Source organism: Macrobrachium rosenbergii, chromosome 12 (assembly GCF_040412425.1).
Source record: "Macrobrachium rosenbergii isolate ZJJX-2024 chromosome 12, ASM4041242v1, whole genome shotgun sequence".
NCBI lineage: Eukaryota > Metazoa > Arthropoda > Malacostraca > Decapoda > Palaemonidae > Macrobrachium > Macrobrachium rosenbergii.
This window is the reverse complement of record NC_089752.1, coordinates 98,302,056-98,316,665: the sequence shown is the minus strand read 5'-3', so window position 1 is coordinate 98,316,665 and position 14,610 is coordinate 98,302,056. Positions and strand designations below refer to the sequence as shown.

At 43.2% G+C, this 14,610-nt stretch overlaps 1 protein-coding gene across 1 annotated transcript in view; it reads left to right on the top strand.

Moving 5' to 3' along the window:
- LOC136843779 (myb-like protein X) overlaps nt 1–14,610 on the top strand; it is a 219,032-nt gene that overhangs the window by 83,676 nt on the left and 120,746 nt on the right. Inside the window, 1 exon segment of the mRNA XM_067112488.1 lies at nt 6,753–6,858. Coding sequence (XP_066968589.1) covers nt 6,753–6,858 — 106 coding nt within the window.

Genomic DNA, 14,610 nt, shown 5'->3' with positions numbered 1-14,610 from the left:
AAAGATGTGTTTCGGCAGTTCATCCGGCCTTGATGAAGTCATACAGGTCCTGCTGAAAACTCGCTAAGAGAGATTTCGTCAGTACCTGGAAAAAGTGTCTTCGCTGTAGACCACTGGCGTTGCCTTCCGCCAAAGTCAGAGAGTTTAAGGACCTGCTAAGCCTGTCCTTAGTCTCAGCTTCAGCTTTCAGGAGCGACTCCGGGATCTTAGGAAGTTGCTCACTGAACAAGTTAGAAGCGCAGTCAGGGTCAAGTCGTGTACCCCGTGAAAGTGGCTGGGGCTCCTTCCCAAAACTCAGAATCTCTGGGGAAGACAAGAGAGGTGGGATCTGTCTCCCGGAGAGATGAGGAAGGGCTTACCCTCCATGCAAGCTTGGCTGGTGAGGGAAGCCACTTTTGAGGTGCAAGGGGTGGGAAGAACCTCTCCCAAAGAGAACATCGTAAACGCACCCTTGGCCGGGGTGAGTTTGGTGTTCTCCGCCTGCCACTCCGATAGAGTCCTTAGCAGAGACGACTGGGCCTGGTCCCTCGGGAAGATGACAGTCTCCTTGGGGACCTTATCGGACCGAATCCATGCCTCCTCAGTGAGTCTGGCAAAACCTGGGTAAGGAGATTCCAGACCAGGAGGGAAGAATTCGAGTTCCTCCAACCTACGGGTGCCTAGGCCCTCGATAGTAAGGGTACCCTCATGCTGGGGAGCATAAAGGGTCAGGCGCCAAGGGTTCCCCTTATCAAAGGGAGGAAGGCTGGAGGTCCGGAACGGAGAAAAGATCTGTTGGCCGCTCCGCCACGCATAAACCCAGAGATCAAGGTCCCTTGGGACTTAACCTCTCTGCGATAGGGAAAGCACGGAAGCATTAGAGGATGACAACTGGGAGAGAGAGTTGCGACAGCTTGTCGTCAACTCTTTTGTCGAACTTCTGCATAAGAAGCTCGGCAAATGACTTCTGCATCAAAGGAAGGAGGGGGGGGAACCTCCTTACTTTGCTTGGGTCATGCTCCCTTCCCAGAGGTAGAGGCCTTGCTCGTAGACGGCACGGGGCTAGGAGCCCGTGACGTCTTCGAGGGAACCCCGGAGCGGACTTTCTGGGTCTTCAAGGTCTTTTTCTTAATAGATTTAACCTTAGGGACAGTAGACCTTGCACCGTCCATAAGGCAAGAGGATTTTCCAAACCCCGGAAAGAAGAAGCAGAAGAAGAAGGAGAGCTAAACAGATATTCACCTGCCTCACTTACCCCCTTACCTGCTTGGAGATCCAGGTCCACGTTCATGGGCTCCAGATTCAAATTAAGAGCCATAACATCTTCAGTGACCTCTCCGCATGCGGCCGTCTTCCTGGGAGGGCTGAGTCATCTCCTGGATCCCAGCGATCAAGGGGGCGGCTACCTCGTCAGCAACTGACGCTGAGATCCAGGCGCCGGGGAAGAGAACGCTGCAGATGTCCTTAGAAAGGGCGTAGGGTTTCCCTGCCCGGCGTTCCTCCCCGGCCGCTGACCCAGGTCTTGAGGGTCATAAGCGAAGAGTCACGAGCTGCGGTCAATCTGAAAGAAGGAGAAAGTCAGGTGACCAAACCTCCTAAAATCTCCAATATCTTCCAATTATCCATAAGAGACAAAACTCAAAGAAAAGCATGAATCGGAAAGGAAATAACTAACTTACCGACTCATCCAGAACCTTGCTCATAGAGAGCGTAGCACACCTCACAGCCATCAGGGTGCCAGACGACCAGGTCCCCACGTGAACTGCGCACCCGGAGTGGGACCTGCAAACTTCATGTCCACTAGCTTGCTGCAGGACTGCCGTGCACCCCTGCTCCTGACAACGCACCATCTGTAAGTGGACGGGTACATGAGTATGCTGATAAGGCCGCCGGAGTAGGGTGCGGAGCAGTGTCTTAGGATAATAGAAAATTAGACCAGATAGACCCCACCGGAGCATAACCGGAAGGATAAAGGGGTCTACTAGATCATGCAAGATCAAAAACAACATAAAGGGACCGCGGAGTTAATCCGAGCAACAGGAAGGTCCGAAAAGAGACATGTAAAATTCAAAATTTCAAAAAATATATATATATATATATGGAATAAATATATATATAGTATATACATGCTATATATATATATATGAAAGGTCATACTATAGTGAAAGGTCAACTATAAGTAAGAGTTGGGTGTTTCTGCTTGGGCGGGGAGTCCTGTTACTCTAATACAGTGACAGCGGAGGAGGTGTGGTGAGCACCGACCCGACCATACACCATACCCACCGGAGTGGTAGCGGAGAAGCCCGACTACCTAGCGGAAAATACAAAATTAGCTAGTCGGCGGAGGGTAGATACTGGGGGCGATGGAGTTCTAAATGAATAGAACGAAATAAACGCGTCAATGGCGTGTGAATAAGACAGAAGACAGTCAGGTGGGAAACTCTAACTGGCTACATGTACACAATTTTTTCCCCGAGGTGACGGTCTGGGAGAACGACACCCTGGTTGGGGAAAAACAACGCACTGACGCTAGAGGGAGGGGGGAGAGTTGGGACAGGCCAGGAGAGGGGGACCAGTAGCAGCGACCAGGGGGTGAGTGAGCACTCCCCGGGCGCCATGAGATCCACCTTTCTCCCTCTCGATCGGTCGAACATGTACGAACGATTAATGAGAGAGGAGAGAATGGGGAACCCTCAAAGGCCAAATGAGCAAGGAAAGGTAAAAGGAATGGTGAACAGGAGTGTGGGAGCACCCCCGGTCACCAAACAAAACCTCGACAGGGTGCCGACCGGGTAAGGTCGGAAACCCAGTACCGAGAGGACAAAACCCAATCAATGCAGAGGAAGGGGATGTAGGCTATAGCGTAAGGAACAGGGTAAAAGCTCTCAAGCCTTGGTAAGTTAACAAAGTACATGAAAGCGAACCAAGGGGGGAGAGAGCAAGGAGGGGGGGGAAAGGAGGTAGGAGAGGGGGATATACATGAAGTTGGAAAGCTAACCCGAAGGTGTGGATCGGACAAGGGTAGGCTACGCAAGATACCCTCGCTATTCCAGCTTAACCTTACTAGGACTCAACAGTCCAAACGGAAAGGCCGAAACAGGGAGAGGGAGATAACGCAGGCCCAACACCTCTACCCATAACACAAACCGAAGGGAAGCACCAACCATGAGGCCCTCCTACACACCTAAACTTCCCTACCGAGGAAGGGAACAGAACGCCATAGCCTAACTCCTAGGCTAACCTAACACAGCATGGTAGAGGCCGACGCAGCCACGTCCGGCTGCGTCGCGTTATTTACCTGGTAAACAATATTTTAAAGGTCAAATAAGATGCCTCTGTAAGAAAAAACCAGAAGGAGATGGTACTCAACTTAGTTGGGAATTCAGGAAGAGATGACATGATGAATTAGTTAAAATCCAAAGAAACACAGCACCAAGGAAAAAACACGGTGTTGTCTGGAAGCGTGCTAAATTGGAATATTTACAAGATGGCGGCTGAGGTGGTGGTTGGCTGGGTGAAGAGGGTGAGGTATGTAACGACTCCTCACTTTTCAGGGTTTTGAGATTGGAGAGCTCTATAGGGCAGAGGCCTGTGGCAGTGGCACCACTCACCCTTTGTGTATACCGACACCATATAATGGCGTTCGATCCGGGGGTCGTAACCCTGGCATTGTGTTTAGCTTTTTCTCTGGTATATTTAGCAATACTTATACCTAGAAATAGTGCTAAAAGGATATTTCACCGGGTGACACAGGTCGAGCCCAGAAATAATAAATGCAATGTAATTACATGTACACATTTCTATAGTAAGTTATGGAAAATTTTAAACAAACAAATTTCAACCCTGATCTTTTCCTGGGTCTTGGAGCTCACTGGGGAGGGTGAACCTGTAAAATATGTCAAATTACTATATTTCTGACCAAGGGTAGATAGATGTTGCCACAAGGTGATCAAATCAGTTTCTCTCTCTCTCTCTCTCTCTCTCTCTCTCTCTCTCTCTCTCTCTCTCTCTAGAAAGGGTAGAATGTGAGAAATAAATAGATAAATAAATACTTAGTTCAGTCCTTCTCTCTCTCTCTCTCTCTCTCTCTCTCTCTCTCTCTCTCTCTCTCTCTCTCTCTCTCTCTCTCTCTCTCTCTCTCTCAAGAAAAGATACTGCTAATTTGAGTCTCTTTAAACAATTGGTATTAACACATATGCACACTGTTTGTGTGTGTGTTCATAGTGTTTTAAAAATGCGTAGTACGTAAAGGTAATACATCTTTGGAAGACAAACAGCAAACATATAAATTATTTTGTTGTCAGCCAGTTAAAGAGAAATGGATTAACATTCCCTAAGAGATTAAAGAGATAAATCTCTCTCTCTCTCTCTCTCTCTCTCTCTCTCTCTCTCTCTCTCTCTCTCTCTCTCTCTCTCTCTCATTTTTGACATTGATGTAGGCTTAACTAGCAGAATAACCAAATTTGCAGAGGACAGCAAACTAGGTGTAAATGCAGCAGATCCAGTTACAGTGGAAAGTTTAAGAAATTATCTAAGAAAAATAGGAGAGTGGTCAAAAAGATGGCAAATGCCTTTTAACTTGGATAAGTGTAAAGTGTTACAAATAGGAACAAACAACCCTTATGCCAACTACATGCTGCTTGGGAATGACATAAATAGTGTAGAACAAGAAGAGGACCTTGGAGTCATTATTACCAAGAACTCAAATTCCACAAAACAGTGCATAAAAGCAGAAAAGAAGGCACAAAAACTAGTTGGATACATAAAGAGGCAGTTTAAATACAGAAACAAAAACCAGAAAAGAAACAATGGATGGAAACTAGAACTGAAGAGATACAACACATTGAGGCAACTTCTTCACATACAAGATATGTGACACATGGAATAAACTGCCACCAGAAGTTGTAAACAGCAACATTGTGGAAGAGTTTAAAAGATAGCTAGACAAAATCATTAGAACACTGTGAATGAACAGTAAAACCTGCTCCTAGAGATAAGTGAGCACATGATGTCTCCTCGGATGGATTAATAAGTCTTTGAGACATCCTAATCCTTGTAACTCCTTGTAACTCTCTCTTTTGCCTGTGCCAGCACAGCTGGCTGAATATAAATTAGTGGTAACTTTCTCTTTCTGATTTGGCTGGAAGGGTTAGAAGTGTGGATTTATATGTTTTTAAGGGTACTAATGTTTAAGATGACTTTGAAATTATATTAATAATATAATTTCAAAGATTAATACAGTAATACAATAGTAAGGGATGATAATTTAAGTATACATTTGGTATTTGAACTTTCAAGACAGGCAGTTATAAGCATTTTTAGAGGGGTGTTCTAAGTATTTGCGGATATTAACTATTTGGCGGGAAGGGGGTGGTGTCTGGAACGCATCCCTTGTGAATATGGGGGTTTACTGTAACAACATTCATTATGTATCCAGTTTTAAAGCCACAGATAGCATATATTTTTATACCTTACCAGTATCTCTTCAGTCTAATACAGTTCTTCATTGGAGGGGTGGGTAGAGCTCTTGGCTAGCACGCTGTTGGCCCAGCGTTCGACTCTCCAACCAGCCAATGAAGAATTAGAAGAATTTATTTCTGGTGATAGAAATTCATTTCTCGTCATAATGTGGTTCGGATTCCACAATAAGCTGTAGGTCCCGTTGCTAGGTAACCAGTTGGTTCTTAGCCATGTAAAATGAATCTAATCCTTCGGGCCAGCCCTAGGAGAGCTGTTAATCAGCTCAGTGGTCTTGTTAAACTAAGATATACTTAACTTTTTCAGTCTAATACACTGCTTGAAAATAAGGCAACCTTTGATCAACACAGGACTTTCATCAGCTACAAGTTTTTGGAATGGCTGAAAAATCTTGAAAATTGTTCTCGTACTTGTGTCATAACATTTCTTGTTTTCTGCAGTCTGTCGGTTCGCAGATATCATTATTGGTACCAGTCATAAGGCATGAGCTTTGGAAATATTGGGATATGAATAAAAGTATCCATCAACCAATAATACATGACACAAAGCTTTAATACATGGGGCATGAGTAATGTTATCGCAAGGAATACTATCATTTCCCTGAAGCAAACTTCTATTAATTTTTTCATATTACCCAAGCCTTGTGGCCGACCAGCTTAATGCTGCCTGTGGTAGTAGGTTATTTTATTGACCATGACTTGAAGTATGTCATTTATGAATACTGTAGCCTGAAATGACCTGATTCCTCACTCATTACTAAAGCCAGAATCATTTGTCACTCCTGCCAATCCATAAAAAACACAGCTATTTGGTACATAGTCTTTTCCATCCACCCATCTTTCATGTTTGGAAGCTCTGGCAGTTCCTTCCTACCTGTGAGTTAAAGGTGTATAAGTGTATACAGTCAGTAATTGGTTTTCTGGTTATTCTTCTTTTTTTGTATGTAACACTTCAGAAGTTATATGTCTTTGAAATTTAACATTGCTAATTAAGGGTAAATATGATTGATGGGATTATCTTGAAACAGTGGAAACATTTAGCCATTGAAGTGAGGCTTCCCTTGCAAGGGAACAACTCATTCATTCACTGTTATCTGCTTCAATTTGAACTCATGATTCAGTGCTGCCCAGATGGCTTTTAAAAGTAATAGGGTCATGTCTAGGTCGCATAACATTTAAAAACTCATTTGTTTGCCTTGTACTGATTGAGATATGGAAAAAAGAATGTTTCAGCATTTAGAAACCTGTGCATTGAAAATTAACTGGGATATTTTTTATGTAAGATCTTAATTCCAGGGCTCCAGGAAAATTTGGCGCTGACTATCCTCTCACAGAAGAAAATGTGAAAGCTCAAGAAATTACAAAAATAAAGGAGAAGAAAAAGAAGAAAAAATCTAGTAAGGTAAAGTATAATTTGAATGCATTTCAAGCAGTGGGGTTACTTATAGTATGTATCAGTATATGAACATTGCATTGTTGTTTGATGTAGCTTGTGTGCTTAACCCCAATAATGATTATCACAAGTATACGTGTTTTCTATTTTTTCCTCATTTTCAGAAAACCACATTTTCTATAACTTTCAGTTTTGAATTAAAACAAGACTCTTCCAGCATACTGTTATTCTAGAGCAAGAATGGACATATTTACAGCTGATTATGTCAGGCAGAACTAATTTCACCAAGTACCTGGTAGTAGTAGCCAGGTTTACCATCATCTTTGCAGCACTACCAGTTTCTGATTTGTAGCAGATTTTGAACCAAATTAACTACTTTTGGCTGGACATTAAGCTGTTTATGAGCAGTAGTAGTCTTTTGGTTACTTGACCTGCAGCTTGAAAGATGTTTTTATTATGATTACAGTACAAGCTAAGTATAACAATAATATGTATGTGTGTACAGTACATGCAAATCCATTTTCAACTATCTAGCTATAATCTGGTTGGCTTGGACCTGTAATCTGCAGGTTTTGAGGTTAGTTGGAAACATTTAGAACCAACCTCTATGTTCAATAGTAAGGAAAAACATTTTGATAGTGTAGCTGCCATTCATCCCATCAGGAGTGTCCCTTGTGGTCCTGGAGGGCTTCAAAAGGCAGGTCAACCAATATCAAGGAACTCTCTCATAGCAGGTCTTGGCCAGAATGGTGCCTGTTGACTCAGTGATAGAGTATAAATGGATGCAAGGTATGAGGCCTCTACCCTCTGCCTATAGTGATTACCTTGGTTTTTCCATTCACCTTTCTCATGGCAACTGTGCACAAGTTGGCTGTATTCACCATTACTTCTAGGTGTACCAGTGGGAAAAGGCCAAGTTGTTGTGCTGAATAACCTACTTATAGCTATTGCTGAGGAAATTTAAGTTCTTAGTTATAAGCCCTTGTAAAAAATTTAATTCCTTAAGTTTTCAGCAGTTATGCATATTTTTTAAATTTGCTGGCCAGTGTATCCATCAAGGTGGGACTTTGGATTAGGCCACTAGGCCAGGTCATTTGTTCCACACTTCTCTTGGCCTTGACTTCCTTTTTTGAATCACAGTAACTAATTATAAATTTGTTATTTAAAATAATTAGTCAGTTTCTCTTACATAGATAAATTTTAGTTGACAGTGTAAGAATGTGTTGTAGACTAACATTTCTGCCTGGTGAGGGAGCTGTAACCTTGACTTGCTGTCTTCTTATGTACCTAATTTCATGACTTAGTTTTAAACCAAGCACACTTTTTCTTCTTATTTCTTATTAAATATTATACAGAGTTTTGTATTATGACAATCCCCCAGTTATCTTTAATGTGTTCTGGCATATCTACTTTTAGTATATATTACTCCACAGGGTAGTGATGTTACAACCCCAGTTATACTAATCTTTTATGGCTCCTTCTCAACAGGATGTAGTAAATACTTTCTTATACTTGTTATTGTTATTAAACTAATGGTTTCAATAGTATATTAGTCACAAGTTTAAAAGAGGAGCCATAATCCTCTAATCTGTGCTATAGTTAATGATAAATTGAAATATAGTGCAGTACCACTAATATAGCTTATATGAATGATATTTTAATGTTGGTTTGTTGGGCACATTTCAGTTGCCTAGGAACTGAGTATGCAACCCCTTTCATTCTTTTTACTGTACCTCTTTTCATATTCTCTTTTCTTTCTTCCATCTTACTTTCCACACTCTCCTAACAATTGTTTCATAGTGCAACTGTGAAGTTTTCCTCCTGTTACACCTTTAAAACCTTTTTACTCTTAATATCCCTTTCATTGCTGAATGACCTCATAGATCCCAGCACTTGGCCTTTGACCTAGATTTTATATTCCATTTCATTGTTAAAATGTATGGTATTTTAGTTTAGCTTTGTTATGATAGCCTTCATTATAAAATATGTTAGGCCAAAAAAGTCAGAGATACTGTACTCCTGTCACCCAAAATTGTACAATACTTATAGTTAATAATAATTTATGATATGACAACACCCAATATGATATATGTATGTGGTACTTTCATTTAGATACCCAAGCATACAAGTGTGGACGTGCTCCTGTAAATAATGCAAGAGTGCTGATAAGGGGTAATAATTTACAATCCAGTACCACCCAATATAAATTTATAAATGTGTTGTAAATCAGATTTGCTAGGCCAGCTCTTAATAGAAAACCATAGCCTAAAAAGGTTATTTTGGTATTTTAATACCTCTAGGTTCACATATATCACCCATTATTGTGATTGTTGCTTAATCGAATGTCTAGATATTACAATTCTAAAAATCACTTGTTATGTTCATGGTTTCTTCTTGGTGGGATAGAGATTTCTTTTCTGTATTTGTTGATATATTAACTTATTTGAATCTTGTAATGATACCTTTAATCATAATTCAGAAGGATGACATAAATAATTATATAAAATCACTAAAAGAATGTCACAGATGAAGTTTGTCTCTTACCAGGTTGTCATGGCCATGTACTGTACCTATAACAGTGTCAGTCTGTTATGTACTGGTACACATTCTGTTTATCCGATGGGTTTTTGTTTTTATCTTACTGCAGGGCTTCTAATAAGCTAAACCCTAACCTTCCTTGCGTGACTGCAAACTGCATAATCTGCTGTTTGCGAGTATTGATGTCCTATAAGCATCTGATTTTATAAACAGGCATCTAGTTACCACTTCAAATCTTAAGGAAGAACCAAAAGGATCAGAGAGTCTATAGTGTGATACCTTACCTTATGTTGTTAATTCATTCCAAGACTCACAACTTACACAGAATAATTACCTAAATGAAATATACCCTGTAAAAAGGCAACCTAGACACCCTATAAGCCCCAATAAGCAGCCCTATGATGTTGCCAATGCAAGAAGTTGTTTGATAGTTTACATTTTTTCAGCCTTTTTAATAACTTTTTACATTTTAATTGTAAGGAAAGTAAAGAAAAACCAAACAATTTTACATGTACTGTACTTGATGGGTGACTATATTCTTGATAAGCAGGAGGAAGGAGCCTTATCTTTCTATCTTTCAATCTTCAGCTGAAGATCCTTATGGACAGAGTCAGTGGACTATTAACTCAAGAGGGCTCCAAAGGAAAATCAGCCTGATGAGAGAAAAAAGTTATAGGAAAAGGTGATAGATAAATAAATATGAGAGACTAGAAAATATAACCAATAGACCTGAATTCAGGAGACATAAGTAGAGATCAGGAATGAATTATTCCACAGTTGCAGTACAGTAGTCAAACTATTCCACATTTTAGTTGTAGCCAAGATAAAACTCATAGCAAACTAAGTAGTATTAAACCTGATACTAGAAGACGACACATTGCTTGCAGCATTTGCCTGTCTGGTGTTGTGAACAAAAACAGCTATGTCACGTAGTACATTTTATGCAGCAAGCATAATGAACCCACTTTTATGTCTATGCCACAAGCCAACATTAAGAGTTGGTAAAATAAACTGGAATGATGACATAACTAACCAGAAAGTTGAGATGAGAGTCAGTACTAGAAGACCACATTGGGGAACAGTACTATACTCCAGACACAGAAGAGAGTTAAAACACTTACATATAATAGCTTCATCTTGAAACATTCCAAACATTTCTGCAAGATACCAATTTTTTGAAAGAGGAAACAGTAATATATATATGTTTCTCAAAAGTCAATTTCTTATCAAAAGTTACACCTAAAACCATGCCATTGCACCACTCATGAGTACATGCCAGATATCTGTTCAAGGATTCTGTAACCACAGACTGACCATCAGTACAGACCCTTTGGGTTCTGTCTATTAAAAATCCATTTAAAATATTAATTAAAGATCCACCAGTTCCCAATAATCTTAGCTTATAGATAATTGCTTTGTGACTGACAAGGTTAGTCAAAGTTGACCGAAGGTTGAAATTTTTTGTAGTCGACGTACGGTATGTCCACTCGGCACCCAACAGACAATTTATTCGACGTATGATACGTCCAATAGGCGTTTAAGGGTTAAGTAAGCCCTCAGTGTAGTGACTGGGCACAAGGATGGATCCTGTGGAAGAGGAACAACCTTCCAAGGAGACCACCTATCCTGAGGGTCTTCATTCTTTGCTAGGAAACTTTGGTCTGGGGAAAGAAGAACTTCTCCTGACGGGAGGAAATCTACATGATTAACACCTTTAGAGAGAGCAGACAGTTCCGATATCCTAGCACCTGAAGCTAGGCTAATTAGGAACAATGTCTTCCTTAACAGACTCAAATATGAACAGTTATCATTATCGGTTTCTGATGCTAGTTTCAAAACATCGTTAAGAAACCAAGAAACCGTGTGAGGACGGGTTGCTGGTCTCAGACGAGCACATGCCTTTGAGATTGATGAAAAGTATGAGTCTGTTAGGTCAATGTTAAAGCCATGCAAAAACACTTTCTTCAAGGCTGACTTAGCTGTGGTAATTGTAGCTGCAGCTAGACCTTTTTCAAACAGTGACCTAAAGAAAGAGATTGCCAAATTCGTGGTCATAACCTGAGCTTCAGAATGTTTAAGGAAAGACGCCAGTTTTTTAATTGCTGAATCGTACTGCCTGAGAGTAGATTCTCTTTTATCTGATTCCAAGAACAGAGTGTTAACTGGGTCTATATCCGCCCCTCTCTGAGCGGCGAATTTCATAAAGTCCACAAAGCCAGGGCATTCAGAATTCTTGAGGAAGCTGACACAGTCCGCGTTTGTACTACTTGTGTCAGTTTGGGTCTGGGTAACAGATGACAATTGAATTTCAGCTCCAGCAGAAGAGGGTACCAGTTGCTCTTCGGCCAATTGGGAGCTACCAGAGCCACCTGCCCCTTGAAAGACCTGAGTTTGTGCAGCACTTTCAGCAGCAGGTTTACCGGAGGGAACAGGTAAATCCTCTGCCACTTGTTCCAGTCTAATGTCATTGCATCTGTGGCATGAGCTTGAGGGTCCAGGTTGGGGGCCACATAACAAGGGAGTTTGTGGTTGCTCTCCGTGGCAAACAAGTCTACCTGGAGACCTGGAACCTGAAGGCAAATCCAATCGAACGAGGCTCTGTCCAGAGACCACTCCGACTCCAGCGGAGTTGACTTGGACAGAGAGTCCATAATGACATTCCGGACCCCTGCAAGATGAGTGGCAGATAGGTGCCATTTGTGCTTTTCCGCCAGAGAGAAGATGACTATCAACACTTGATTGATACGACTCGACTTGGAGCCTCCCCTGTTTATACAGTGTACCACCACTGCACTGTCCAAAACCAGTCTGATATGGATCTGTTTGAGAGGGCGAAGCCTTTTCAGAGTCAGAAACACTGCCATTGCTTCCAGGATGTTGATATGGAACTGGCGGAACATTGTGGACCATGTTCCTTGTACTTTTTCGTATTGAGAATATCCTCCCCAGCCGCTTAATGAAGCGTCTGTGTGGATTACTAGTGATGGAGGAGGAAATTGAAGGGGCACTGATTTTGACAGACCCTTGACTGTTGACCATGGCCGGAGTCTTTTTCTCAAAACTGGAGGGACTAGAGACACCTTGTCCCTGAGTTTGATATTGGCTCGTCTCCGCCACACTCTGTTTATGTCTTTCAGTTTTGCCTTCAGCAGCAGATCTCTGACAGATGCGAACTGAAGAGAACCCAGGATCCTCTCCTGAGTCCTGCGAGAAGCTTTCCTGCACTTGAGGAACTGCCTGGTGGCCTTGGCTATCTCTCTCCTTTTGGCTGGCGGAAGAGACAGTCTGTGTGAGTCTAGGTCCCACTGGATACCTAGCCACCGAAACCGAGCCTCCGGAGTTAGACGGGATTTCTCCCTGTTTATCTGAAAGCCTAGGGACTCCAGAAACTCGATCACTATGGCTGTAGCTCTCCGGCATTCCCCGACGGTGGATGCCCAGATTATCCAGTCGTCTAGGTATGCGGCTAGCATGATCCCCCGGGACCGTAACTGCTGTACTACTGTCTCTGCCAGCTTGGTGAATATTCGGGGCGCTATGTTGAGCCCGAATGGCATGCTCTGAATGCATAAGCTTGCCTTCCCAGTCTGAATCCTAGGTAAGGAGAGAAGTTTCTCGCAATCAGGACGTGATAGTATGCGTCTGAAAGATCTATAGACGTGGTGACGGCTCCACGAGGAAGTAGAGTCCGTACCTGAGAGATTGTAAGCATGCGAAATTTGTCGCATTGTATGTAAAGGTTGAGACGAGACAGATCCAAGATTACTCTTTGTTGAGCTGAGCCTTTTTTGGTGACGCTGAACAGTCTGCCTTGGAATTTCAGGTGCCTCACTTTCTTTATGGCCCGTTTTTGGAGTAGTTCCTTCGCGAAGTCCCACAGGGTTTGTGAAGGGGGTTGATGGAACCTGACCCGAGGTGGTGGGTCCTTGACCCAACTCCATCCCAGTCCCTTGGAGACTATACTGTGGGCCCACGGGCTGAAGGTCCACTGATTCCGAAACAGGTAAAGCCTCCCGCCTACCTGAATCTTCTCATTGGGAAGTGGAAGGTTTACTTCCTCTGCCCTGGCTGCCTCTTCCCCAGGAGAGGGACCGCAATGCAGCCTTGCCTCTGAAGGCAGCTCTTGCTCTGCTTCCCCTTGCGTTTTTATTGAAGCCACGAAAGGAACCATGGCTTTCATAGGCTGGGTTGTACGCGGAGACGTCACAAAGGTGGGGGAGGCAGGAATGCTGTGCCGGCTGCACCAGCACAAACTGTTGGGGTTGGGCCTTTGAGGTGGAAGGCTGACCGACCGGAGAGACCGGTACAGCCTGAACTACAGTTGGGGTTTGTGGCCTCCTAAACGTCTTATATCTTTTCCCCGACCTGCTATGGGAACCGGAGGACCCGGAGATTTTGCGTTTGGCAGGAATACCCCACCGAGAGCGGAGGCTCTGGTTAGCCCTGGTTGCTTCCGCCAGGACATTATTCACCTCGTCCTCAGGGAATAAATTAGCCCCCCAAATCGAGCTTTTCATCAGTTTATTAGGCTCGTGCCTAATAGTGGCGTCCGCAAAAATATGTTTGCGACAGTTCATCCTTGCCACTGTAAAATCAAACAGGTCTGCTTGGAATCCCGCCAGCAGAGATTTAGTTAAGACCTGGAAAAAGGGTTCATCTGAATACAACACAGCTGTCGCCTCTGCTATGCACAAGGAGTTCATTGCACGGCTCAGCCGACACCTAGCGTCAAACTCCGGTTTCAGGAGAGCCTCCGGAGTTTTGGGAAGCTGCTCACTGAAGAGAATGGACGCACAGTCTGGGTCCAGCTTGCCCACCGTAAAGGTGGACGGGACATCGTTCCAGAATTCGGAGTCACCGGGGAGGACCAAAGAGGTGGGATCGGTCTCCCGGAGCTGCGGCATCGACTTACCCTCCATGCATGCCTGAACAGTTGCCTGAGCCACTTTTGACATGCAAGGAGTTGCGATCCTATCCCCCAAAGAAAACATAGTAAAATTTCCTTTGAAGGGGGTCAACTTTGTGTTCTCTGCTTCCCACTCCGCAAGGGTGCGAAGCAGAGCTGATTGAGCCTGATCCCTAGGAAAGATGACTGTCTCCTTAAGGACCTTATCTGTTCTCACCCACGCTTCCTCTGTCAATCTAGCGAAGCCTGGGTAGGGGGGAAGCAGACCTGGAGGAAAGAACTCCAGCTCCTGAAGTCTGCGTGTCCCTAGGCCTTCA